The sequence below is a fragment of the Ranitomeya imitator genome, chromosome 5 (assembly GCF_032444005.1).
Source record: "Ranitomeya imitator isolate aRanImi1 chromosome 5, aRanImi1.pri, whole genome shotgun sequence".
In the NCBI taxonomy this organism is placed as follows: Eukaryota; Metazoa; Chordata; class Amphibia; order Anura; family Dendrobatidae; genus Ranitomeya; species Ranitomeya imitator.
The window spans coordinates 73528783-73555842 of record NC_091286.1 but is presented as its reverse complement, the minus strand read 5'-3'; the positions used below and the strand labels follow the sequence as shown (position 1 = coordinate 73555842).

The following is a 27060-nucleotide window of genomic DNA, read 5'->3' as shown; positions in this document are numbered from 1 at the left end:
TTCAATGATAGAGTTGTGTCCCAATTAGTGATGAGCGAACGTGCTCGAATAACGTCTTATCTGAACATGCTCGGGTGTTATCCAAGTAACAATGGTTTTATGAAAACTACAGAAAGCAGCTCAGTATGTGGCACATTGCTGGAATCAGGGTCCTTGTGATAGATTCCCTATAATAATTTGCTATCGATTATCCACCTACATCACAATTATATGCCTCTATCTGACAATAGTGAACAAATACACTTCTTGGAATATAAAATGTTTTATACTATTTAGCTTATTTTTTTTAATAAAAGCTTCATGGTTATGTGTTGTCGGATGTGCTTGCATGTTAGATATCATTTTTCTTTAAAACAATTACCGGTATACAGAAAAATAGAAAAATCAACTTAAAGGGTTTGTCCGAATTTACCTCCCCAAATTTCAAACACGAGGGATGATTATAAAATAATTAAATGATGTCTTCTCCCCAGCTCATTGTGTCATATGAGGTATGTGATGACATCCCTGTCCTTGTACCTGACCGCTGCAGTCAGTCACTGGCCTTAGTGCCCAAACAACAGGACTTGACTTTATGGTGACCACCACGGGTGGCCTGCCCTAGATCCACAGCGCAGAGTCGGACAGCCCTATTAAGTTGCCTCTATGAATATTGTCTATTCCTGCTGATTTTGGCGAGACTCGTATAAAGTATATGGGGTTCTTCCAGCTCTCTCCTGATGGCAGATGTCAGCAGAAACAAGGATTGGGCATAATGATTTCACCCTGCCCAATCTTTTCATGGGAGATTATCTGTCATCAGAAGTGTCGCCCCCATTCAGGACACCCTAGTTCGGGCATGCATGTCTATGGGTCATGGGTGGAGTGGGCAAATATAGCTGTTAGCAAATGACCATGATGCTGGCAGTGACCTAGGGTTCAGCCATTGTTATGACACAGGTATGTAGCGCTCTGTGATGAGCACGCACATTGCTTAATTCTAATTTCCTTTTCATGTGTAGAGTCAAAGAGACCCCCGGCTCAATGAAATCTTGTTCCCGTTCTTTGACACTAAGCGGGCCATGCAGATCGTAGAGATGTATGAACCTGATGAAGAATGGAAGCGAAGAGGTAGGGCTGTCTGGACTCAGGACGATTTCCGGGTGTAATTATTTTGCTCATGCCCATTGGCACCCCAACGACATAAATAGCGAGGCCCTTTAGCCCGGCGGTGGGGATGCATAATAGAGCAATTTAGAAGCCATATGGGCTATGGAGTCGGTAAGCCAAACCCACTCCTCAATTTCCATGACTCCGACTCCACCAAAATGGGCTCCGACTCCAACTCCACAGCCCTGTTTAGAAGCCATATGGGCTTCCTGATAACCTGCCCAGACTCGTGCACCACCGGCTTCATTTACAGTGAAAACATCTCATCTGTAAGAGCGGAGATCCAAAATGTAATCCAGACAAAACGTTCATTGAAAATGTGACTTTGTACTGACACCGCGACCTAGAAGATGGAGCTCAGGTTCCAAATCTCCGCGGCTCGCAATGCGATTTTAATCTCAATTACTTTGGCCTCTTCTTGTCTCATGTAAAATTAGGGTCATGCAGCCAGACAGAAATCGTCTCGCTGAATTACGGATAGCCCTGTGTGCTGTAACCATAAAGACCAAGGGCGTCTCTTTCTTCATTTCTTCTTTTTTTTCAGGCCACATATCTAGTGATGGATTTTGCAGATATTTGATGTCTGATGAGAACGCGCCAGTCTTCTTAGACCGCTTGGAGCTGTACCAGGAGATGGAGCACCCGCTGGCGCACTACTTTATTAGCTCCTCCCACAATACCTACCTTACCGGCAGACAGTTCGGAGGCAAATCTTCAGTGGAGATGTACAGACAGGTCCTATTAGCTGGATGCAGGTTGATATTGTTTTTGTGTGTTTTATACTTTATGCTGAGAGCCAGTACATTAATAAACGTTTTCGTGCAGCCAGTAATGGTATATCTTATTGAGTGTACTGATTTTCAAGGTAATTTACAGTCTAGATACACAACAAAAAGGGCAGTAAATGTATCGTGAACCAAAAACCTTACAAAACTACATGTCAATAAACCACACTATGTGGGCATTTTTCTTAAAGTGACTTTGTCAGCAGGTTTTTGCAGTTTAATTTGAGAGCAGCATGTTGCAGTGGCAGAAAGCCTGATTCCAGGGATATGTCACTCATTAGTAGGTGTGCTGTAGTTTCAATACAATCAGTGTTTAATCAGCAGGAGATTATCACTAGAGGACTAGATCTTGTCAGGCTTATTTGTGTGACCCCGCCTCCACTATTGATTGGCTGCTTGCTGACAATGCACAGTATGTGAGCGGGGTTATATACAGCTCAGTATTCTGAGCACTGCTAGACCTTTAACAGAGAACATAAGGATTGTGTCAAAAGTGCACCAAACAGCTCAGTAAGTGATACATCACTAGAATCAGGGTCTCTTCCCTAAATAATGTTGTTTTCAGATAACAAAAACCTGCTGACAGATTCCTATTAAGTTTTCTTTGATTAAGAGGTTTCTATTGCTTACAGCCTTAATCCTCTGACCGCCTACAGGCTGTTACCATTCTGCTTATCAGAGGGGTGTGTCCTTACCGCCTGGCATTGTCAGACATGACTAGGCAGTATCATGTTGTGTATGGACACCCCCCAACTGGTAACACTCAATTGCCAATTTATTCACAGATTTCAAGTAGGAATAACTGAGAAACGGCAGCCGCGTAATCACTGATAACTACTGGAAAAACTTTTCATTGTGGAATTAGCATTTATATATTTGAACTTTACATGTATTTTTATTTTCTATGAAGGTGCGTTGAATTGGATTGCTGGGACGGTAAAGGTGAAGATCAGGAGCCTATCATAACACATGGGAAGGCGATGTGCACAGACATCCTCTTTAAGGTATTAGTAGTGTTGCACGTGAATCTGTACAATTTCATTTCATGTCATTTACGTCTACGGTATTGGTGCATAAGTGTTAACAATATATTCTATATTTTATTTTATGAAGTGTACGGTGTTGCCTGATTGGATCGTCTCGAGCCGCAGTCTCAAACCTGTGGTTTTAAAAGATATGGACACCTTTGGTGGCATTTTTTGCATTTTGGTTTCCGTAATAGGTTTGCCCACTTTGGCTTTTATAATCGCTTTAATGGCTGCAGAATGAGTTAACAGAGAATCTGTCAGTGAGCTGGCTCTGACAGAGAGTTTACCTATAGCATCTGTCTATTTCTGAGCTGTGTTTTGACCACTAAAAGTTCAGCTCAACTTTGAGGTGGTTATATATTACCTGAGAGCAGCTCAGAAAAATACAGACATTAGAGTAACAAACTACCCGTCAGAACATGCCCACCGATGGTTTCTTAGGCCTCTTTCACACTTCAGTCTTTTGGCGTCAGTTTGAATCCGCCATTTTCGTCAAATAGCGGATCCGCCATTTTTTTTTGGCGGACCCGCTATTTTCCCATAGACTTGTATTAGCGACGGATTGTGGCGGATGGTCGTCCGTTCCATCTGACATGTGACGGATCCGTCGAAATTTGGCGGACGTTGTCTAGACATTGACGGACATTGCAAAGTTTTTTGTCTGCGCCAAAATGGCAGATCGCGACCGCCATTTCCTAGAATGGCCGCCTATGGGCGATGGATCCGTCGCAACCGTCATTTGGCGAATCTGTCGCCCCAATCCGCTTTTTCAATTGAGCTTGCTCCAAAAAGTAGATATTTTTCCCAGATACACGGATGCGTCAAAAAAACGGATCCGTTAGAACCGTTTTCTCAACAATTTTGACGGATCCGTCAATCCGTCATGATGACGGAGCAGACTGACGCCAAACAACTGAAGTGTGAAAGGAGCCTTAGTTAACGCATTTTGCATAAATAAAGACATTTTTTAAAGCAAAGTCTCAGCATTCTTCTTATTCCGTAAACCCTTCTGATTTAATGGTGTGTAGGGGTATTGAGGTACTTACCGATTGCTGTCGTCTCTGGTTTCCAGCGCTGCCCCGATCCTCTTCTTCATGCCCACAGCTTTGCTGGCTCGTGTAGCATCTAATGTGTGGGGCAGTCGCTGCTTCCCCAATGTTACCCAACAGAACGCAGAGCAAGGCTCCATAGACTAACACTGAGAACGTGACTTCTGCTCCACACTTGTATGAGCCGGCTGGTCTGGTTTCAGGACACGTGGGCCAGTGGAGCGGAGAAGATTGTGATCAGTAAGTATTATAACGCACACACCAATAAGTATAGAATTAGAAGGGATTACGGAAGAATTATTTGCAGACACTCCTTTTTGAACTTCGTAATAATAAGTGAAATATTAAGGAAACGGTAATGGAGATGTCATACCCTAAGATGCTTTTTCACTTACTAGAACTGGCGATTTATTTTTCAGGCTATAATTCGGCAATAAACCATGAACTTGGTCTCCCCGCGCAGCAAACACCTACTATTTCTACTTATCAACTTGATATAAATCTGAGACACGAGAACTGTATTTTATTGAACGTAGCGAGTGCAAACATGTTACAAGAATAGATAGGTTATAAAAAAAATCGAGAAAATGAGGCTGACGTTCTTATTTGGAAATTTGTGCCAAGTCGTCATGCCATATTTACTTCCAGTCTTAACTTTGCTCTTTCCTAACTTTCTGCATTTATTGGAAATGACGTTTCAGATACAAATGCGGTGAGGCTGAAATTCGCATTGTGATGCCATGTTGAGTAGGGGCAAATATCGGGAAGTTTCCATAGGGCTGAAGGAAAAACTACTGTAATGTGGTTTTATAAACAGTTTAGTAAAGAAACAGCTCAAGGACAGATTCAGCTCTGCTGCTCCTTATACCTTATACACACGTGTATGATTCCATAATTTGGAGCTTCTAGAAATCTGCAGGCCCACACTATAACTATGTGTGCTTATCCTTTAATATGGAGTCACAGATATAGCTTTTTTTTTTTACATAAAGAGCAAAAACCTAAGAGAAAAATTGTTTCCCTGTTAAATTGGATTCCATAGAGCATTGTTTTTGGAAGAGAATCGGTGCCATATGGAGCACACATAGAGTCTGTGTAAGGCCGGGGTCACACTTGCGAGTGCAATGCGAGAAACTCGCGCGAGTCTCTCACCTTAACCTTCGGCCGGCTGAGTAGGTACAATTATAACTATTCCATTTTAAAATTGCAATAACTTTTTTTTTTTCGAAAAGCCGTAGAGGGCTGAAATTTCGTGACATCTCTGCAGTTTTGGTCCAGAATATATTGGCCAAATTTCAATAAAATATATATGCAGCCTGACGAAGGTTAATACCTGGCACTGTCGCCGGCACTCGGGACTGGCATAGAAATACATGCAGCCGCACGCTCCGGTCCCGAGTGCTGGCGGCAGTGCCGTGTATTGAGGCGAAAGACTCACGCGAGTTTCTCACATTGCACTCGCAAGTGTGACCCCATCCTAAGATGGAACCTTAGGAACTCTAAGTACCTCTCCCTACAGTCCGCGCGCATAGTAGTACCATATGCATAAGACCTTATATAGACTGGTGTATGGAGTTTGATTGACCATTGGATGTAAACCAGGAGATGCACACATTAAAGAGGACCTATCACTAGCCATAAATACTGTATATATGAATTTTTTAGCCAGCTGGTCTATTGAATCTGGTACTGTTTTTGTTTTGTTCCTGCGTCTGTATATTCCTGAGATACGGCGCTTCATATCTGTACGTAAATGCAGTCTTTTTATTCAAATGGGCGTGGTCCTGAATTGTTCTCTGTGGGTGTCCTCATGAGAATTTCAGAATCACACTCCTTTGACTAAGGGCTCATCTCCACTTGTGTGAGAAAAAAACGGTCCGATTTACGGACCGAAAAAACTGATGTAACGTCTGCGAGTGTCATGCGATTTTTTTATCGCAACATCCGTATGACATCCGTATTGCTGTCCGATTTTTACGCACGGGTCTCCTTTGAAAAGCCGGTAATTCAGCGCAGAGTACAGTAAAATCACAGTGACAGGTTAGATGAGAGTAGATATATACACATAGAATAGGTATATATACATATATATATGTCAGGGAGACACCTATATATATATATTTATATTTAATGCAGCGCGAGATAGCTTTAAAGCTGGTAATTCAATTACCGGCTTTTGCTTTCTCATTCACAAACCCGACATGATATGAGACCTGGTTTACATACAGTAAACCATCTCATATCACCATTTTTTTTGCATATTCCACACTACTAATGTTAGTAGTGTGTATATGCAAAATTTGGGCGTTCTAGCTATTATATTTAAGGGTTAAATGGCGGAAAAAATTGGCGTGGGCTCCCGCACAATTTTCTCCGCCAGAGTAGTAAAGCCAGTGACTGAGGGCAGATATTAATAGCCTGGAGAGGGTCCATGGTTATTGGCCCCCCCCCCCCCCTGGCTAAAAACACCTGCCCCCAGCCACCCCAGAAAAGGCACATCTGGAAGATGCGCCTATTCTGGCACTTGGCCACTCTCTTCCCATTCCCGTGTAGCAGTGGGATATGGGGTAATGAAGGGTTAATGCCACCTTGCAATTGTAAGGTGACATTAAGCCTAATTAATAATGGAGAGGCGTCAATTATGACACCTATCCATTATTAATCCAATTGAAAGAAAGGGTTAAAAAAATACACACACACATTATGGGGGAGCTGGGAGCTGGGAGCTGTCAAGGAAAGTTCCCACGATCTATGAACAGCCAGCAGAGGGCGCCTCACCGCAAATGAAGCTAAATATAGCTCATTGATCTATATTTAGACTCATTCCCCAGGGTTTTGCAGCGAGGAGTAGCATTGCATTAGCAAAGCTCCTGGCTGCAAAATGTTTTAACCCCTTCAGAAGGATTTACATCGTTGGACTTTACAGATCTGTGAAAGGTAAGTATATTGTTGGTTTATTTATTTTTTTTGTCACAGAACGAGGGTCTTCACTGAGTGGATTGGGCGTTAAATAAAAAATTACAACAACCTTTGTTTTTATTTCATTAAAATAATTTTTAATAATGTGTGTGTGTATTTTTTTAACCCTTTCTTTCAATTGGATTAATAATGGACAGGTGTCATAATTGACGCCTCTCCATTATTAATTTGGCTTAATGTCACCTTACAATAGCAAGGTGGCATTAACCCTTCATTACCCCATATCCCACCGCTACACGGGAATGGGAAGAGAGTGGCCAAGTGCCAGAATAGGCGCATCTTCCAGATGTGCCTTTTCTGGGGTGGCTGGGGGCAGGTGTTTTTAGCCAGGGGGGGGCCAATAACCATGGACCCTCTCCAGGCTATTAATATCTGCCCTCAGTCACTGGCTTTACTACTCTGGCGGAGAAAATTGTGCGGGAGCCCACGCCAATTTTTTCCACCATTTAACCCTTAAATATAATAGCTAGAACGCCCAAATTTTGCATATACACACTACTGACATTAGTAGTGTGGAATCTGCAAAAAAAATGGTGATATGAGATGGTTTACTGTATGTCAACCAGGTCTCATATCATGTCGGGTTTGTGAAGGAGAAAGAAAAAGCCGGTAATTGAATTACCAGCTTTAAAGCTATCTCGCGCTGCATTAAATATAAATATATATATATAGGTGTCTCCCTGACATATATATATATGTATATATACCTATTCTATGTGTATATATCTACTCTCATCTAACCTGTCAGTGTGATTTTACTGTACTTTGCGCTGAATTGCCGGCTTTTCTAAGGACACGGGTGCGTAAAAATCGGACAGCACTCGCATGGTGCGAGTGCTGTGCGTTTTTTTTCTCGCACCCATTGACTTGCATTGGCGAGTCTCGTCCGAGAATCTCAGCAATACGCAGCATACTGCGATTTTTTTCTCAGCCGACACAGATTTTTCTCAGTCCGATTTCGGCTGGGAAAAAAATCGCAAATGGAGTGTCACATATTGATTAACATTGGTCCGAGTGCAATCCGATTTTTTATCGGATTGCACTCGTCCGTTTTCCTCACAAGTGGAGATGAGCCCTAACACGAATAAATCTGTCTACAAGGAAGAAGGGTCATATCTCAAGAGAGGTGCAAGAATCAAATAGCAACAACAGCTTTGGGAGAACAGTGGCATTTGGAGCAACAAAAACCAAACATATTTCTGGCAAGTGACGGGTCCTGCCAAACTGTGCACTGTACTACTGTGATTTATTGCAATCTTTAACCCTAAAAGGAAGGCTAGCAAATAAATCCAGATGTCAGATGAGTAAATACAATCCCTTGTCTCTTTTTAGAGCTGATATTGGACCTGCTGTTCTAATATTATTTTATTACACTTCATATGGTTTTATTGTGTCGCTGGATTTGTACGTTATGTAACAGAAGCTTCTGGCTGCAGTTCTCGGCATAATAACCCGCTACGATTATTTAGCCATTAAAGACTCATTAAAAATCCTACCTCTCTGGTCATTTTTACAGGATGTAATACAAGCCATCAAGGAGACAGCATTTGTCACGTCGGAATATCCTGTAATCCTGTCATTTGAGAATCATTGCAGGTACTCATCTTCATTCTCTCCAATCATTGGAAATATTGTGTATTTTTTGTGAGTTTGTAAAAAAGAATATTTAATTTCCTTCCATGTCCCACACCCTAATCCAAAAATGTAATCTGTGCTCTGTAAAGGGAAGCAAAATCTGCAGATATAATAAGTCTACTACATAAAAACAGATCTAACTAAAAGTGCTTTAGTTGTCCATAGCATTTACATCAAAAGTGCTGGTGTTGCCAAAAACTAAAAAGTGCTGGTGTTGCCAAAAACTAAAAAGTGCTGGTGTTGCCTAAAACTGAGGCCGGGGTCACACTACCATAGAACATGGATGAGTGCTATGCAAGAAAACATCGCATAGCAATCAGACCAATGTTAAACTATGGGGCAGCTTACATCACCGTATTTTTTCTCAGGCATATTCTGCGTGCGTGTAAAATCGTAGCATGCTGCAATTGTCACCGAAACTTGACAATTCCAGCCTATGAGTGCCAGAAAAAAATCGCACAGCACTCGGACCATGCGAACACTGTCCGATTTTAATGCACCAGTGTCCTTTGAAAAGCCGCCAATTCATATGCCGCAAACAGTAAAATCACACTGACAGGTTAGAATATAATAGATATATACACATAGAATATATATATATATATATATATATATATATATACTGCTGAAAAAAAAATAAAAATAAAGGGAACACTAAAATCCCACATCCTGGATAGTACTGAATGAAATATTGCAGTTGTAAATCTTTATTCATTACATAGTGGAATGTGTTGAGAACAATGAAACCTAAAAATGATCAACATAAATCACAACTAATATCCCACGGAGGTCTGGAGTTGGAATGATGCTCAAAATCAAAGTGGAAAATGAAGTTACAGGCTGATCCAACTTCAGTGGAAATGCCTTAAGCAGGGATTCAAGCTTCAGGAGGCTAATTTGCATATTCCAGGTGCCTTCTGGGAGAAGCGAAGTCTCCCTAAGCTAGAAGATCGTTGGGTACAGCCGGGACCAGCTGCTTCGAAAGCATCACCAAACCAGGGATTCAAGCTTCAGGAGGCTAATTTGCATATTCCAGGTGCCTTCTGGGAGAAGCGAAGTCTCCCTAAGCTAGAAGATCGTTGGGTACAGCCGGGACCAGCTGCTTCGAAAGCATCACCAAACCAGGGATTCAAGCTTCAGGAGGCTAATTTGCATATTCCAGGTGCCTTCTGGGAGAAGCGAAGTCTCCCTAAGCTAGAAGATCGTTGGGTACAGCCGGGACCAGCTGCTTCGAAAGCATCACCAAACCAGGGATTCAAGCTTCAGGAGGCTAATTTGCATATTCCAGGTGCCTTCTGGGAGAAGCGAAGTCTCCCTAAGCTAGAAGATCGTTGGGTACAGCCGGGACCAGCTGCTTCGAAAGCATCACCAAACCAGGGATTCAAGCTTCAGGAGGCTAATTTGCATATTCCAGGTGCCTTCTGGGAGAAGCGAAGTCTCCCTAAGCTAGAAGATCGTTGGGTACAGCCGGGACCAGCTGCTTCGAAAGCATCACCAAACCAGGGATTCAAGCTTCAGGAGGCTAATTTGCATATTTCAGGTGCCTTCTGGGAGAAGCGAAGTCTCCCTAAGCTAGAAGATCGTTGGGTACAGCCGGGACCAGCTGCTTCGAAAGCATCACCAAACCAGGGATTCAAGCTTCAGGAGGCTAATTTGCATATTCCAGGTGCCTTCTGGGAGAAGCGAAGTCTCCCTAAGCTAGAAGATCGTTGGGTACAGCCGGGACCAGCTGCTTCGAAAGCATCACCAAACCAGGGATTCAAGCTTCAGGAGGCTAATTTGCATATTCCAGGTGCCTTCTGGGAGAAGCGAAGTCTCCCTAAGCTAGAAGATCGTTGGGTACAGCCGGGACCAGCTGCTTCGAAAGCATCACCAAACCAGGGATTCAAGCTTCAGGAGGCTAATTTGCATATTCCAGGTGCCTTCTGGGAGAAGCGAAGTCTCCCTAAGCTAGAAGATCGTTGGGTACAGCCGGGACCAGCTGCTTCGAAAGCATCACCAAACCAGGGATTCAAGCTTCAGGAGGCTAATTTGCATATTCCAGGTGCCTTCTGGGAGAAGCGAAGTCTCCCTAAGCTAGAAGATCGTTGGGTACAGCCGGGACCAGCTGCTTCGAAAGCATCACCAAACCAGGGATTCAAGCTTCAGGAGGCTAATTTGCATATTCCAGGTGCCTTCTGGGAGAAGCGAAGTCTCCCTAAGCTAGAAGATCGTTGGGTACAGCCGGGACCAGCTGCTTCGAAAGCATCACCAAACCAGGGATTCAAGCTTCAGGAGGCTAATTTGCATATTCCAGGTGCCTTCTGGGAGAAGCGAAGTCTCCCTAAGCTAGAAGATCGTTGGGTACAGCCGGGACCAGCTGCTTCGAAAGCATCACCAAACCGCGCGCCGTAAGGACATTATTGCAAGAGAGCTTGGCTGAGTAGATTACACAAGAAGGAAAACACACAGCAAGTCAGCAGGATCTAGGAGCAACATGGCAGATGTGACAACCTACATGGTGAGCTGCAGCATGTGCTACATGTTCACAGATCGACCAGAAGAAGAATCCAATTTCACCTGTCAGAAGTGTAGACTAGTGGCCCTTTTAGAAGAAAAGGTGCGGGGTCTGGAAGAAAGAATAGCAACTTTGAAACTCATCAAAGAGAATGAAGACTTTCTAGACAGAACAGAAGCATCTCTACTGGTCACAGAAGGTGAAAAAAGTGTCAGAGAACCTCCAAAAGCAGATGAGTGGAAGCATGTGACCAAAAGAAGCAAGAAGACCATGGAGAAATCACCAACCACACAACTGAAGAACCGATATCAAATCTTTGTAGAGGATGAAGATGGCACACCTAAGAATGAAGCAATACCAGCAAGCAAAAAAGAAAAGGGCACACAGCAACAAGTGACAGCAAAAAGTACAGCCAAGAAGCAACGAAGAGTGGTGGTGGTGGGAGACTCACTACTGAGAGGCACAGAAGCAGCCATCTGCAGACCGGACATAACTGCAAGAGAAGTATGCTGCCTTCCAGGTGCGATGATCAAGGATGTGACCGATAGGATACCAAAGCTCTTCAGCTCCAAGGACGTCCACCCATTTCTTCTGATACATGTTGGCACCAATGACACGGCAAGGAAGGACCTACCGACAATCTGCAAGGACTTTGAAGAGTTGGGGAAGAAAGTAAAGGAACTGGATGCACAGGTAGTTTTTTCTTCTATCCTTCCAGTAGACGGGCATGGCACCAGGAGATGGAACAGGATCCTTGATGCAAACAACTGGCTAAGACGATGGTGCAGACAACAAGGATTTGGATTCCTGGACCACGGTGTGAATTACTGGTATGATGGACTCCTCGCCAGAGACGGACTACACCTCAACAAACCTGGGAAACACACATTCGCCAGAAGACTCGCTACACTCATCAGGAGGGCGTTAAACTAGAAGAAGAGGGGACGGGAAGAAAAACATTAGACTCGAACAAAGACGACCCAGGAAAACATATTCAGAAGGGAGGTAAGAACATTTCTAAAACAATCCACAGTGAGGAGATTGGAACAAAACAAAATCCTCTAAACTGCATGCTCGCAAACGCCAGAAGCCTGACAAACAAGATGGAAGAACTAGAAGCAGAAATATCTACAGGTAACTTTGACATAGTGGGAATAACCGAGACATGGTTAGATGAAAGCTATGACTGGGCAGTTAACTTACAGGGTTACAGTCTGTTTAGAAAGGATCGTAAAAATCGTAGAGGAGGAGGGGTTTGTCTCTATGTAAAGTCTTGTCTAAAGTCCACTTTAAGGGAGGATATTAGCGAAGGGAATGAGGATGTCGAGTCCATATGGGTTGAAATTCATGGAGGGAAAAATGGTAACAAAATTCTCATTGGGGTCTGTTACAAACCCCCAAATATAACAGAAAGCATGGAAAGTCTACTTCTAAAGCAGATAGATGAAGCTGCAACCCATAATGAGGTCCTGGTTATGGGGGACTTTAACTACCCGGATATTAACTGGGAAACAGAAACCTGTGAAACCCATAAAGGCAACAGGTTTCTGCTAATAACCAAGAAAAATTATCTTTCACAATTGGTGCAGAATCCAACCAGAGGAGCAGCACTTTTAGACCTAATACTATCTAATAGACCTGACAGAATAACAAATCTGCAGGTGGTTGGGCATTTAGGAAATAGCGACCACAATATTGTGCAGTTTCACCTGTCTTTCACTAGGGGGACTTGTCAGGGAGTCACAAAAACATTGAACTTTAGGAAGGCAAAGTTTGACCAGCTTAGAGATGCCCTTAATCTGGTAGACTGGGACAATATCCTCAGAAATGAGAATACAGATAATAAATGGGAAATGTTTAAGAACATCCTAAATAGGCAGTGTAAGCGGTTTATACCTTGTGGGAATAAAAGGACTAGAAATAGGAAAAACCCAATGTGGCTAAACAAAGAAGTAAGACAGGCAATTAACAGTAAAAAGAAAGCATTTGCACTACTAAAGCAGGATGGCACCATTGAAGCTCTAAAAAACTATAGGGAGAAAAATACTTTATCTAAAAAACTAATTAAAGCTGCCAAAAAGGAAACAGAGAAGCACATTGCTAAGGAGAGTAAAACTAATCCCAAACTGTTCTTCAACTATATCAATAGTAAAAGAATAAAAACTGAAAATGTAGGCCCCTTAAAAAATAGTGAGGAAAGAATGGTAGTAGATGACGAGGAAAAAGCTAACATATTAAACACCTTCTTCTCCACGGTATTCACGGTGGAAAATGAAATGCTAGGTGAAATCCCAAGAAACAATGAAAACCCTATATTAAGGGTCACCAATCTAACCCAAGAAGAGGTGCGAAACCGGCTAAATAAGATTAAAATAGATAAATCTCCGGGTCCGGATGGCATACACCCACGAGTACTAAGAGAACTAAGTAATGTAATAGATAAACCATTATTTCTTATTTTTAGGGACTCTATAGCGACAGGGTCTGTTCCGCAGGACTGGCGCATAGCAAATGTGGTGCCAATATTCAAAAAGGGCTCTAAAAGTGAACCTGGAAATTATAGGCCAGTAAGTCTAACCTCTATTGTTGGTAAAATATTTGAAGGGTTTCTGAGGGATGTTATTCTGGATTATCTCAATGAGAATAACTGTTTAACTCCATATCAGCATGGGTTTATGAGAAATCGCTCCTGTCAAACCAATCTAATCAGTTTTTATGAAGAGGTAAGCTATAGGCTGGACCACGGTGAGTCATTGGACGTGGTATATCTCGATTTTTCCAAAGCGTTTGATACCGTGCCGCACAAGAGGTTGGTACACAAAATGAGAATGCTTGGTCTGGGGGAAAATGTGTGTAAATGGGTTAGTAACTGGCTTAGTGATAGAAAGCAGAGGGTGGTTATAAATGGTATAGTCTCTAACTGGGTCGCTGTGACCAGTGGGGTACCGCAGGGGTCAGTATTGGGACCTGTTCTCTTCAACATATTCATTAATGATCTGGTAGAAGGTTTACACAGTAAAATATCGATATTTGCAGATGATACAAAACTATGTAAAGCAGTTAATACAAGAGAAGATAGTATTCTGCTACAGATGGATCTGGATAAGTTGGAAACTTGGGCTGAAAGGTGGCAGATGAGGTTTAACAATGATAAATGTAAGGTTATACACATGGGAAGAAGGAATCAATATCACCATTACACACTGAACGGGAAACCACTGGGTAAATCTGACAGGGAGAAGGACTTGGGGATCCTAGTTAATGATAAACTTACCTGGAGCAGCCAGTGCCAGGCAGCAGCTGCCAAGGCAAACAGGATCATGGGGTACATTAAAAGAGGTCTGGATACACATGATGAGAGCATTATACTGCCTCTGTACAAATCCCTAGTTAGACCGCACATGGAGTACTGTGTCCAGTTTTGGGCACCGGTGCTCAGGAAGGATATAATGGAACTAGAGAGAGTACAAAGGAGGGCAACAAAATTAATAAAGGGGATGGGAGAACTACAATACCCAGATAGATTAGCAAAATTAGGATTATTTAGTCTAGAAAAAAGACGACTGAGGGGCGATCTAATAACCATGTATAAGTATATAAGGGGACAATACAAATATCTCGCTGAGGATCTGTTTATACCAAGGAAGGTGACGGGCACAAGGGGGCATTCTTTGCGTCTGGAGGAGAGAAGGTTTTTCCACCAACACAGAAGAGGATTCTTTACTGTTAGGGCAGTGAGAATCTGGAATTGCTTGCCTGAGGAGGTGGTGATGGCGAACTCAGTCGAGGGGTTCAAGAGAGGCCTGGATGTCTTCCTGGAGCAGAACAATATTGTATCATACAATTATTAGGTTCTGTAGAAGGACGTAGATCTGGGTATTTATTATGATGGAATATAGGCTGAACTGGATGGACAAATGTCTTTTTTCGGCCTTACTAACTATGTTACTATGTTACTATGTTACTATGTTACTATGTTACTATGATGCTCAGTAGTGTGTGTGGCCTCCCTGTGCCTGTATGATCTCCCTACAATGCATAGGCATGCTCCTGATGTGGCGGTGGATGGTCTCCTGAGGGATCTCCTCCCAGACCTGGACTAAAGCATCCGCCAACTCCTGGACAGTCTGTGGTGCAACGTGACGTTGGTAGATGGTGCGAGACATGATGTCCCAGATGTGTTCAATCGGATTCAGGTCTGGGGAACGAGCAAGCTTCAATGCCTTCATCTTGCAGGAACTGCTGACACACTCCAGCCACATGAGGTCTGGCATTGTCCTGCATTAGGAGGAACCCAGGGCCAACCGCATCAGCATATGGTCTCATCGCGGTACCTAATGGCAGTCAGGCTACCTCTGGTAAGCACATGGAGGGCTGTGGGGCCCTCCAAAGAAATGCCACCCCACACCATTGCTGACCCACTACCAAACCGGTCATGCTGAAAGATGTTGCAGGCAACAGATCGCTCTCTACGGCGTCTCCAGACTCTGTCACGTCTGTCACATGTGCTCAATGTGAACCTGTGAAGAGCACAGGGCGCCAGTGGCGAATTTGCCAATCCTGGTGTTCTGTGGCAATTTCCAAGCGTCCTGCATGGTGTTGGACTGTGAGCACAACCTCCATCTGTGGATGTCGGGCACTCAGACCATCCTCATGGAGTCGGTTTTTAATCGTTTGTGCAGACACATGCACATTTGTGGCCTGCTGGAGATCATTTTGCAGGGCTCTGGCAGTGATCCTCCTGTTCCTCCTTGCACAAAGGCTGAGGTAGCGGTCCTGCTGCTGGGTTGTTGCCCTCCTACGGCCCCTCCACATCTCCTGGTGTACTGTCCTGTCTCATGCTACCATGAGTGTGAAAGCACAACCAACATTCAAAAGTGACCAAAACATCAGCCAGAAAGCATTGGCATTGAGATGTGGTCTGTGGTCCCCACCTGCAGAACCACTCCTTTATTGAGGGTGTCTTGATAATTCTCAATCATTTCAATCTGTTGTCTATTCCATTTGCACAACAGCATATGAAATTGTCAAACAGTGTTGCTTCCTAAGTGGATAGATTAATTTCACAGATGTTTGATGTACTTGGAGTTATATTCTGTTGTTTAAGTGTTCCCTTTATTTTTTGAGCAGTATATATATATGTGTGTATATACAGTCATATGAAAAAGTTTGGGCACCCCTATTAATCTTAAGCTTAATGTTTTATAAAAATTGTTTTTTTGCAACATCTATTTCAGTTTCATATATCTAATAACTGTTGGACACAGTAATGTTTCTGCCTTGAAATGAGGTTTATTGTACTAACAGAAAATGTGCAATCTGCATTCAAACAAAATTTGACAGGTGCATAAGTATGGGCACCCCACCAGAAAAGTGACATTAATATTTAGTAGATCCTCCTTTTGCAAAAATAACAGCCTCTAGTCGCTTCCTGTAGCTTTTAATTAGTTCCTGGATCCTGGATGAAGGTATTTTTGACCATTCCTCTTTACAAAACAATTCCAGTTCAGTTAAGATTGATGGTCGCCGAGCATGGACAGCCCTCTTCAAATGATCCCACAGATGTTCAATGATATTCAGGACTGGGGACTGGGATGGCCATTCCAGACCAGTGTAATTGTTCCTCTGCATGAATGCCTGAGTAGATTTGGAGTGGTGTTTTGGATCATTATCTTGCTGAAAGATCCATCCTCTGCGCAACAAACGAACAAAGCTATGCTGCCTGTTTAGTCCTGTTACCAATTTTGAACTGCTTTTAGCCTACTTTTTTCTTGTGGGTCTACAAACTTCAACTTTGTCACTGATTCATGAACATTATTGTCAAGAATCTACTGATACTGAGAGGAATCCATGCGTCCCTCACCTTTAACAAGATTCCCGGTGCCGGCATTGGCCACACAGCCCCAAAGCATGATGGAACCTCCACCATAATTTACTGTGGGTAGCAAGTATTTTTCTTGGAATGCTGTGTTTTGGGCTGCCATGCATAACGCCTTTTTGTATGACCAAACAACTCAATCTTGGTTTCATCAGTCCACAGGACCTTCTTCCAAAAAGAAATTGGCTTCTCCAAATGTGCTTTTGCATACCTCAGCCGACTCTGTTTGTGGCGTGCTTGCAGAAACGGCTTCTTTCGCATCACTCTCCCATACAGCTTCTCCTTGTGCAAAGTGCATTGTATAGTTGACCAATGCACAGTGACACCATCTGCAGCAAGTTGATGCTGCAGCTCTCTGGAGGTGGTCTGAGGATTGTCCTTGACTGATCTCACCATTCTTCTTCTCTGCCTTTCTGATGTTTTTCTTGGCCTGCCACTTCTGGCCTTAACAAGAACTGTACCTGTGTTCTTCCATTTCCTTACTATGTTCCTCACAGTGAAATTGACAGGTTAAATCTCTGAGACAGCTTTTTGTATCCTTCCCCTGAACAACTATGTTGAATAATCTTTGTTTTCAGATCATTAGACAGTTGTTTTGAGGAGCCCATGATGCCACTCTTCAGAGGAGATTCCAACAGGAGAACAACTTGCAAGTGGCCACCTTGAGTAGCTTTTCTCATGATTGCATACACCTGGCTATGAAGTTCAAAGCTCAATGAGGTTAGAAAACCAAAAAAAGTGCTTTAGTAAGTCAGTAAAAAGTAGGTAGGAGTATTTAAAACAAGAAAATGATAAGGGTGCCCATACTTATGCACCTGCCAAATTTTGTTAGAATACAGATTTCAAGGCAGAAACATTACTGTGTCCAACAGTTATTAGATATATGAAGCTGAAATAGCTGTTGCAAAAAATACAATTTTTATAAAACATTAAGCTTAAGATTAATAGTGGTGCCCAAACTTTTTCATATAACTGTATATTTCAGTGACACACACACCTATATGTATGTATATATATTACAGAGATAGAAGAGCAGCCAGCCAGTGCCGTGTACTGTAAAATCACTCCAGGAGCCGACAGGATAGAAGAGATGGATTACATACAGTAAATACAAATAGAATAGAACAGCTGTGGGCTGATATTAATAGCCTAGGAAGGGGCAGTGAATACTGCCCCCCTCAGCTAAAAACATCAGCTCTCAGCAGCCCCAGAAAAGACGCATCTCTAAGATGTTCCAGTTCTGGCATTTGGCCTCGCTCTTCCCACTTACCCTGTAACGGTGGCAAGTGGGATGATAGTGGGTTGGGTCAGGTGACATCAAGCCCCGAGGTTAGTAATGGAGAGGCATCAATAAGATGCCTCCATTACTAACCCCATAGTCACATTTGTAAGAAAACACAGACACCCAGAAAAAGTCCTTTAATTGAAAGAAAGACAGACTCCTTTAATGTTCTTAATTAAACCATATTTATGACCTCGCCCATTCCCCTGATGCCCTCGTCATCTGCAAAAGAGGTAAAAAACCAAACAACAGTATTCCTCACCTTTCCTCAGAGATGCTTTTAATCCATTTGTCCGACGATGGGTCCAGATGGCAGGTGCGACCATGCAGCCTGTCATCCAGCAGAGAAACTGAGCACCATGTATGTGAACTTCTATTGCCTGTCTGAGGACACCGCAAGCGTGAGAAAGTTCTCCAGCTCGCGGTGCCGTCAGACGGGGACTAGAAGTTCACGGCCAATGTACTCACTTCACCTTTCTGACGTCAGTGCGAGCGCCGTGGGAACATTTCCTCTTAAACTTTTATAGTGAATGAACCATTACCCCATCATTTGTCAGAGTTCCATAGTCTCGCTGCTCTTACAGTAAAGAATCTCCGTCTGTGATGACGATTAAACTTCCTTTCCACTAGATGTAAAAATGGCCCCTTGTCAATATTGCAGGTTTAGGTGTAAAAATGATCAAAAAGATGTAAAATAACAAACCAGTCCCCTGCTGCTACCTTGCCATTACTCCCATGGTACCCTGACAGCCTCTATGACTTGGCTTCAGGGATGATGTGTGAACATGATATATGACCACTGGGAAGTGGGAAAGATAGGGTCGTCAAATAGCATAATGGTGTGACTTGCCTGAAAAAAAGAAAAATTAACTTTGAAATTGATTCTTTACTGTAATAGCAGTCTAGTTGTGGAATATCCAATGTTTCGCCCTTTCACATCATATGTGACTGATCCGCTCTCAGTGGCTTGTTTTTTCCCCAATCACTAGGGGATTAGAATGAGACTAGTTTCCCCTCTTCCTTGTGTTCAGGTCAGATTTTCCTCTTGGTTAGAAAAGATTTATGGGAGAGTACAACTACCAAGTGTGATGTGAAATGAAGGTTTTTTCAGAAAACTATGAAAATCTATAAAAACGTAAAGAGAATTTCCTCATACAATAAATAAAAAGCAAATAAATTACAGATGTCTAAAAGAGTGGAAACAAATTCCCTCCGCAGCTCCATGTTTATTACTGATTTACCCCGTTTCCACTGTCTAACAAGGGTGAGTGGTCACAGATTCGCTTTAAGAAAATAACTTGCTGTACTTAATAAAACCGATATTGAAAATGTCCTTACCACCTAAGTTTATTTTTTTTAGCGACTGATTTGTAAGCATCATGTAATAGTTGTTCTATAAAACTTACATTTTAGCAAATATCAACAGTACAAGATGTCCAAATACTGTGAAGAAATATTTGGGGATCTCCTACTGAAGCAAGCCCTGGAAACACATCCGGTATGTGATTTTACTGTTCACTTTTATTGGTCGAGGCGAAAAGTTGTCCTTTTTTTTTTTTTTTTTTCTCTTTTTGTACTGTCGTTCACTTCATTGTAGAACTTGCAGAGTATGAAGCTGAGAACTATCGTTCATTCCCACAGGAATATGTCACTGCATTCAACAAGCAAGGCAAAGGAACGCATGCTCAGCTCACTCATGAAGTAAAAACCCTCAGCTTTCCTGCCACCTACTGACACCAAAATAATTGCAGCTCTACATAGGAGTGCCATGGCTTTGACGTGTCAGACTATGCTGATGCATGCGGCTCAATAATTCTGTCTAGTTTAAATTGTGTCAGATCAGCCTTTTTTGTCCATGGGATGTTGGGTGGAATCCGTAAGACTAAAGGCATGATTCAGGCTGGTGTATATCCAATCTTAAGACATCCAGTAACCTTCCAATCCTGCCCTTAGTCTTCTTCAGATAGAGATTGTGCACAAACTACACGCTGTGACTTGTTGTTGCACAGACACGTTTTTGTGGAAATTATGAGGCTTATGTAAAACATGATGCAAATAGATCTGTCCAAGTGTCGCTAATTCCTTAATTTTATGGCAAAATATCAAAACATTTCATTCAGGATCGAAAAAATGTTCCTCTAATATAGTCGATATTTTAAAACTAACCCGCAATTAATCCCATCCTGTAGGGAGCCAACAGATTATGCACATATTAACTACGTATACAGTGCAAAAAGCCATATTCATCGGTAGTTTTTCAGGCGGGATGAGGAGGCGATTGGGTTTGATCTACCAGATCTGGTTTGAAAGAAAATATTTAGATTTTTAACATCTAAACGTATGGGTTCCTGGCCACCGCTGTACTGCTATACCATAAAAAGTATAGTACAACCTAATATGAGAACGCAGTGCAAAGAAAAGCGTGGGCACCCACAAGTCACGTCATTTTGTATACATCAGCTGAACCCGCCTATCTTAGTAGGACTAACCAACTAACTGATGTGTATGAGGGTCTCTTTAAGCTCACCCCCAGTGGCAGATGAGGGAAAGAGAGGAAGATTGGGCATTTTGGATATCATCATACCTGATTCTTTTGTTCTTCAGGAGATTTTCTGCTGCCAAAGGTTTAGCCAGTTACCCTCTTCACGTAGAAATATTTGCACACTTATCTGACCCAAGTTTAAGCCTGTGTAACTGTAATGCATAGATTTGTTCTAAGCATAGATGTCTATTTTGCCTAAAATAGTAGCTAAGCTTTTTTATGTAATTATCCTCTTGGCAAAGTTATACATTTTTTAAATATTTTTCGTTACCATATATTTTTTTTTCTTCTCTCCCAAACACTATGCTTGAAATGCCAGATACATGCTCCTTTAGAAGCTGCCTTCAACTGTTGCTCAGCAAGATCTGTACACTGTATTCAAATAGTCTGTGTACAGGGTTTTCCTTGTCTGAGTTTCTCTGCTCTCTACCACAGTGCTTAGACAAGTGAATTCCCTTACACAGTCTGTTTGAATATAGTGCATGGATCTTTGCTGAGCAGCAGTTGAAAGCAGCATCTAAAGGAGCATCAACTTGGTATGAAAACAGCACTGCAGTATCAGTTTAGTGTTTGGGAGAGAAAGAAGTAAAATAAGCTAATGAAGTAAGTTCCAAAAATGTATAACTTAATAATGCCTGGAAAAGAATTATATAAAAAGGATTAGTTACTCTTTAAATCTGATCTGAACGTTATTGTTCTTTGGGAGAAAACACTTTGATTATGAAAGGGCTTCTGTATTTGGGAAGGTCCAAAGAAAACAGTGGTCTCCAAGTTGATAACTTGGTGTATCACATTGAGCACCCAAACCTTTAAAAAAAGTAGATGGCCAGGGCAGGACTGTACTTTCTGTTCAGGTGCTTGGTAAAATTTCGTATTTAGAATTCCATAGTTGAGGCAATATGGAGGACTTAGTCATATGTTTCAGAAAGCCATCAGCTCCCTTTAACCTTTCCCCAAACACACATGATGAGATAAGCCACCACTAGAGGTGCCCATCAGAGATGTGTTCCCCTCTCTCTATGGAGAACAAGTATCTGATAGGCACCTGTGATGGTGGCTTATCTCCCTTAAGAACAAAACGATCAGGTATGTTGAAATCCAGCACTTTCTTCTTACGTCTGCCATCGGTGAAGAGTTGGCACTCCACCATATACTTTACTCGTCGGGTCCTATGGGTTCAGGCAGAATTCATCTGATATAAAAGAAACATAAAAATTGAGCTTGGTTTAAGTTGGCATACATGCAGCACATAAACGCATGTTCACATTGGCCATAACGCATACAAAACCTACAAGAAACAAATTGAGCAAAAACCCTGCTGTAACTGAATAAATAAAAGGCAAAAGTGCATTTAATTAACACAGGGTTCTTAGTAATACTGTTTTTGATCAAAAATAGCATAAAAGCTATCCCACCGTCGACAAGGTGACCCTGATCGGGACGGTCCTACACTGTCTAACATTAATAATCTTACCATGTGTCAGAGTTGACCTCAGGGTGTGAATAAGGGCAGACAAATAGATCGGGTCCTGACCTGTGGACACCAGTCTGGGGAAACTTTTAAATATAATTTCCAGCTCGGGAGAGGGAGGCCACACCCTAGCTTGCACAGAATGCAAAAATACAGAGGAAAAACACAAGAATTCATCTGATATGTATGGCAAAATTAACAGTTCAGTAGGCCTGACAAATGTGTTATCCGTTAATGTGTGCATATGATATAGATTCTTATCGTCTTTCTTATGTGGTTTCACCATATCTGCTCAGCTGTCTGTCTAATCTTAGAACTCATTGTTGCTTCTATTGCATCATGTCATTTATTGCATAGCCTTGATGATTTTGGTATCCGAGCACTGACCTGGAGTTGAGTTTTTGCTGGTGCTTGGGCACATCTCCCAACGTTCCTCAATAAAAATAGAGCAAAAAAAATGTCCCTTAAATGGAATCTGTCACCAGGTTTTTGCTGTCTCATCTGAGAGCAGCATAATGTACAGGGTGGGCCATTTATATGGATACACCTAAATAAAATGGGAATGGTTGGTGATATCAACTTCCTGTTTGTGGCACATTAGTATATGAGAGGGGGAAAACTTTTCAAGATGGGCGGTGACCATGGCGGCCATTTTGAAGTCGGCCATTTTGAATCCAACTTTATTTTTTTCAATGGGAAGAGTGTCATGTGACACATCAAACTTATTGAGAATTTCACAAGAAAAACAATGATGTGCTTGGTTTTAATGTAACTTTATTAAAGACAATTGCCTTCAGAAGACCCCAAAGATAAAAGTCTAAGGGGGTCAGATCAGGAGACCTTGGTGGCCATTCAACTGGCCCACGATGACCAATCCACTTTCCAGGAAACTGTTCATGTAGGAATGCTCAGACCTGACACCCAAGATGGTGCACCACCACATTTTGGGTGTCAGGTCCGAGCATTCCTACATGAACAGTTTCCTGGAAAGTGGATTGGTCATCGTGGGCCAGTTGAATGGCCACCAAGGTCTCATGATCTGACCCCCTTAGACTTTTATCTTTGGGGTCATCTGAAGGCAATTGTCTATGCTTTGAAGATACGAGATGTGCGCCATCTGAAACAACAGATACTGGAAGCCTGTGCTAGCATTTCTTCCGCGGTGTTGCTATCAGTGTGTCAAGAGTGGGAGAAGAGGGTTGCATTGACAATCCAACACAATGGGCAGCACTTTTAACACATTTTATAAGTGGTCATAAACTTGTAAATAACTCATGAAAGAATAAAGTTATGTTAAAACCAAGCACACCATTGTTTTCCTTGTGAAATTCTCAATAAGTTTGATGTGTCACATGACCCTCTTCCCATTGAAAAAATAAAGTTGAATCCAAAATGGCCAACTTCAAAATGGCCGTCATAGTCACCACCCATTTTGAAACTTCCCCCTCCCATATACTAATGTGCCACAAACAGGAAGTTGATGTCACCAACCATTCCCATGTTATTTAGGTGTATCCATATAAATGGCCCACCCTGTAGAGATTCCAGCGATGTGTCACTTACTGAGCTGTGTGCTATAGTTTTTATAAAACCACTTTTTTCAGCAACAGATTATTACTTGAGGACTAGAACACTGCCATTACCACTGATTGGCAGCTTTCTGCCTTTGCATAGTTTACACAGAAAGCTGCCAATCAGTGGTGAGAGCGGGATTATACAGGGCCCAGCATTTAGAGAGCTGCTAGACAAAACAGTTTTCAGAACCTAGTAAACCAAGAGACACATCGCAGGAATCTGGATCTCTGTCGCACATCATACTTCTCTCAGATGGGGTAGCAAAAACCTGCTGACAGATTACCTTTCATTTATCTGAGCTAATCTGAGCTTGTTCAGCTACACCGTTATTGGCATGCTGACTGGTTCCCTCTTCCTAGTATGCCTTACTTGTTAATTTTCATGAGGCTGACTGTTGTAAGGACGCTTGGACATTGGGTGGTTTGCCTGGGAGTAATATCACTTGCTTTCTACTGGTGTTGCTGATCTTTTTCTTACACAGTATAACTTCATTGCTTCTTCATTATATTTTTTTCCAGAAAAAAACAACTATATTTCTGATTTTGCAAAAGTTTCAAATCGATCCCATCACCAAACTTTGTGCTTCCTAGTCCTGCTTAAATTCATAGTCAAGTAGGTTTTAAAACCGGATCGGAGGCGACTGCGACCTGCAGCGGTGACCCGCGGTAATGCTATCACCGGTACTGTCGGTTATAGCGCTGCGGGGTAACGCTGTCAGATGTCAGCGTTACCCCGCAGCTGTGACTGCGACCCGCGGTAACATTACCGCAGACTGTCGGTCAGAGCGCTGCAAAGTCATGCTATCAGATGTCAGCGTGACCCCGCAGCTGTGACTGTGACCCGCAGCAGTGACCTGCGGTAAAAAGCTTACCGCAGGTCAGCATGTGTGGGCTGATGAGGCTACTGCTCCCATCGGGCTACCCGCTGATGGGAGACGTAGTATCATCTCCCAGCGCCTGTGCTCACAGTTTAAAAAAAAAAAAAAAAAGTTAAATAATTAGATACGCATTCAAATAAAAATAAAAGTCTATTATACTTACCTAACACCAAATCCCTGATGCCCTCGTCTCCTAGAAATAATGTAAAATAATGAACCGCCATATACTCATCTGTCTGCCATAGTCCACGTAATCCCAGGTGTCCCACATCGATCTCACGTGTAGAACAGTCACATTGGGAGTTGTGACTGCTCTACCCGGCCTCTGACGATAAACTGACAGGAGGTAATCGCTTCTGCAGTGTATCACTGAGCTGCCATGAGAGAGTTCACCGGAGTTCATCAGCTGATCAGCTCCAGTGCTCTGACTTACGGCACCGCTGCATGAGAACTTTCTCACGGCAGCTCAGTGATACACTGCAGGAGCGATTACCTCTTGTTAGTGTATCGCCGGCTGTCTTTGAGAGCAGTCACATCAGTGACTTCTTTCAAAGTCATGAGGATCATCGTGGGACAATATGGCTTATCTTCTATGTGGACAGGTGAGGAATATTGTGGTTTATTATTTTATTTTTGTTGCAGGAGACGTTGGCTTCAGAGGATTAGGCATTTGGTGAGTATGATTTAATTAAGATTGATTAAAGGAGTCTGTGTCATTATTTTAAATGAAGGACTTTATTCTGGGTGTGTGTTTTTTTGTGCAAAATCACCATGGGGTTACTAATGCATAAGTGTCTTATAGACTCCTCTCCATTACTAACCTGTGGATTTCTTGTCACCTGACAATACAAAGGTGACATCAACCCCATAAATATGAACTCCACTTGCCACCGCTACAGAGCAAGTGGGAAGAGCGTGGCTAAGCGCCAGATTTGGCGCATCTTATAGATGCGCCTTTACTGGGGCGGCTGAGAACTGATGTTTTTAGTCTGGGAAGGGCCCCTTCCTATGCTATTAATATCAGCCCACAGCTGTCGGCCTAGCCTTTGCTTGTTAGATTTTATGGGGGGGCCTATGTCAATTTTTTTTCTGCAGTTCCCCTGTAAACTAGCCAGTAAAGGCTAAGTAAACAGCTGTGAGCTGATATTAATAGCCTGGGAGACTTTATGGCTATGGGCTCCTTCCCATAATATTAACAACAGCCTTCAGCCATCGGTTTTCCCTCTGCTGTTATTAAAATTATGCGGGAGCCCAAACAATTTTTTTTTCTTTAAAATTAACAGTTGCTGTCTCTGGTTACAGCCTATGTACTTTTGTTCTGTTAATGCTCCTACATAGGCTGGTGACAATGTGTGTTTGTGTTTACTTATTGGCTTAGTAATAAGGGTGCCGGGCTGACACCTTTTCATTGCTAAGGCCGGTGTCACACTTGCGAGTGCAATACGAGAAACTCACACGAGTCTCTTGCATCAATACCCAACATGTATTTCTATGCAGCCGCACACTCCGATCCCGAGTGCCGGCGGCAGTGCGGGGTATTGATACGACACTCGCGTGAGTTTTTCGCATTCCACACGCAAGTGTGACACTGGTCTAAGCTTAGAGCGAAGTGTCAATGACAGCTGCTGACAGGAAGCCTTAACCCCTTTCTGACCTCGAATGGGATAGTACGTCCGAGGTCAGATCCCCGCTCCGGCGGTGAGCCCACATCAAAGCCACGACATATCAGCTGTTTTGAACAGCTGACATGTGCGCGCAATAGCGGTGAGTGGAATTGTGATCCACCTGCCGCTATTAACTAGTTAAATGCCACTGACAGCGGCATTTAACTACCGCTTCCGGCCCCGCAGCCGGAAATGCACGCATTGCCGACCCCCGTCACACGATCGGGGGTCAGCGATGCATCAGGATAGTAACCATAGAGGTCCTTGAGACCTCTATGGTTACTGATGCCGGTTTGCTGTGAGCGCCACCCTGTGGTCAGCGCTCATAGCAAGCCTGCAATTCAGCTACATAGCAGCGATCTGATGATCGCTGCTATGTAGCTGAGCCGATCGAGTTGTGCTAGCTTCTAGCCTCCCATGGATTCTATTGAAGCATGGCAAAAGTAAAAAAAAATCTTTAAAAAAAAATATGAAATAAATAAAAAAAATATAAAAGTTTAAATCACCCCCCTTTCACCCCATTCAAAATAAAACAATAATAATAAAAAAAAAATACACATATTTGGTATCGCCGCGTTCAGAATCTCCTGATCTATCAATAAAAAAAAGCATTAACCTGATCGCTAAACGGCGTAGCGAGAAAAAAATT

General features: G+C 42.6%; 1 protein-coding gene across 7 annotated transcripts in view; it reads left to right on the top strand.

Moving 5' to 3' along the window:
- Positions 1–27060, top strand: part of PLCB4 (phospholipase C beta 4) — a 400742-nt gene that overhangs the window by 267194 nt on the left and 106488 nt on the right. For 4 of the 7 annotated variants that reach the window (XM_069768808.1, XM_069768813.1, XM_069768807.1 and 1 more), the window contains 6 exons: positions 1002–1110; positions 1694–1904; positions 2845–2938; positions 8507–8586; positions 19696–19780; positions 19924–19983. In XM_069768808.1, the coding sequence (XP_069624909.1) occupies positions 1002–1110; positions 1694–1904; positions 2845–2938; positions 8507–8586; positions 19696–19780; positions 19924–19983 (639 nt within the window). The remainder of the gene's footprint in view (positions 1–1001; positions 1111–1693; positions 1905–2844; positions 2939–8506; positions 8587–19695; positions 19781–19923; positions 19984–27060) is intronic. The other 3 variants (XM_069768811.1, XM_069768812.1, XM_069768814.1) reach the window with 1 other exon arrangement.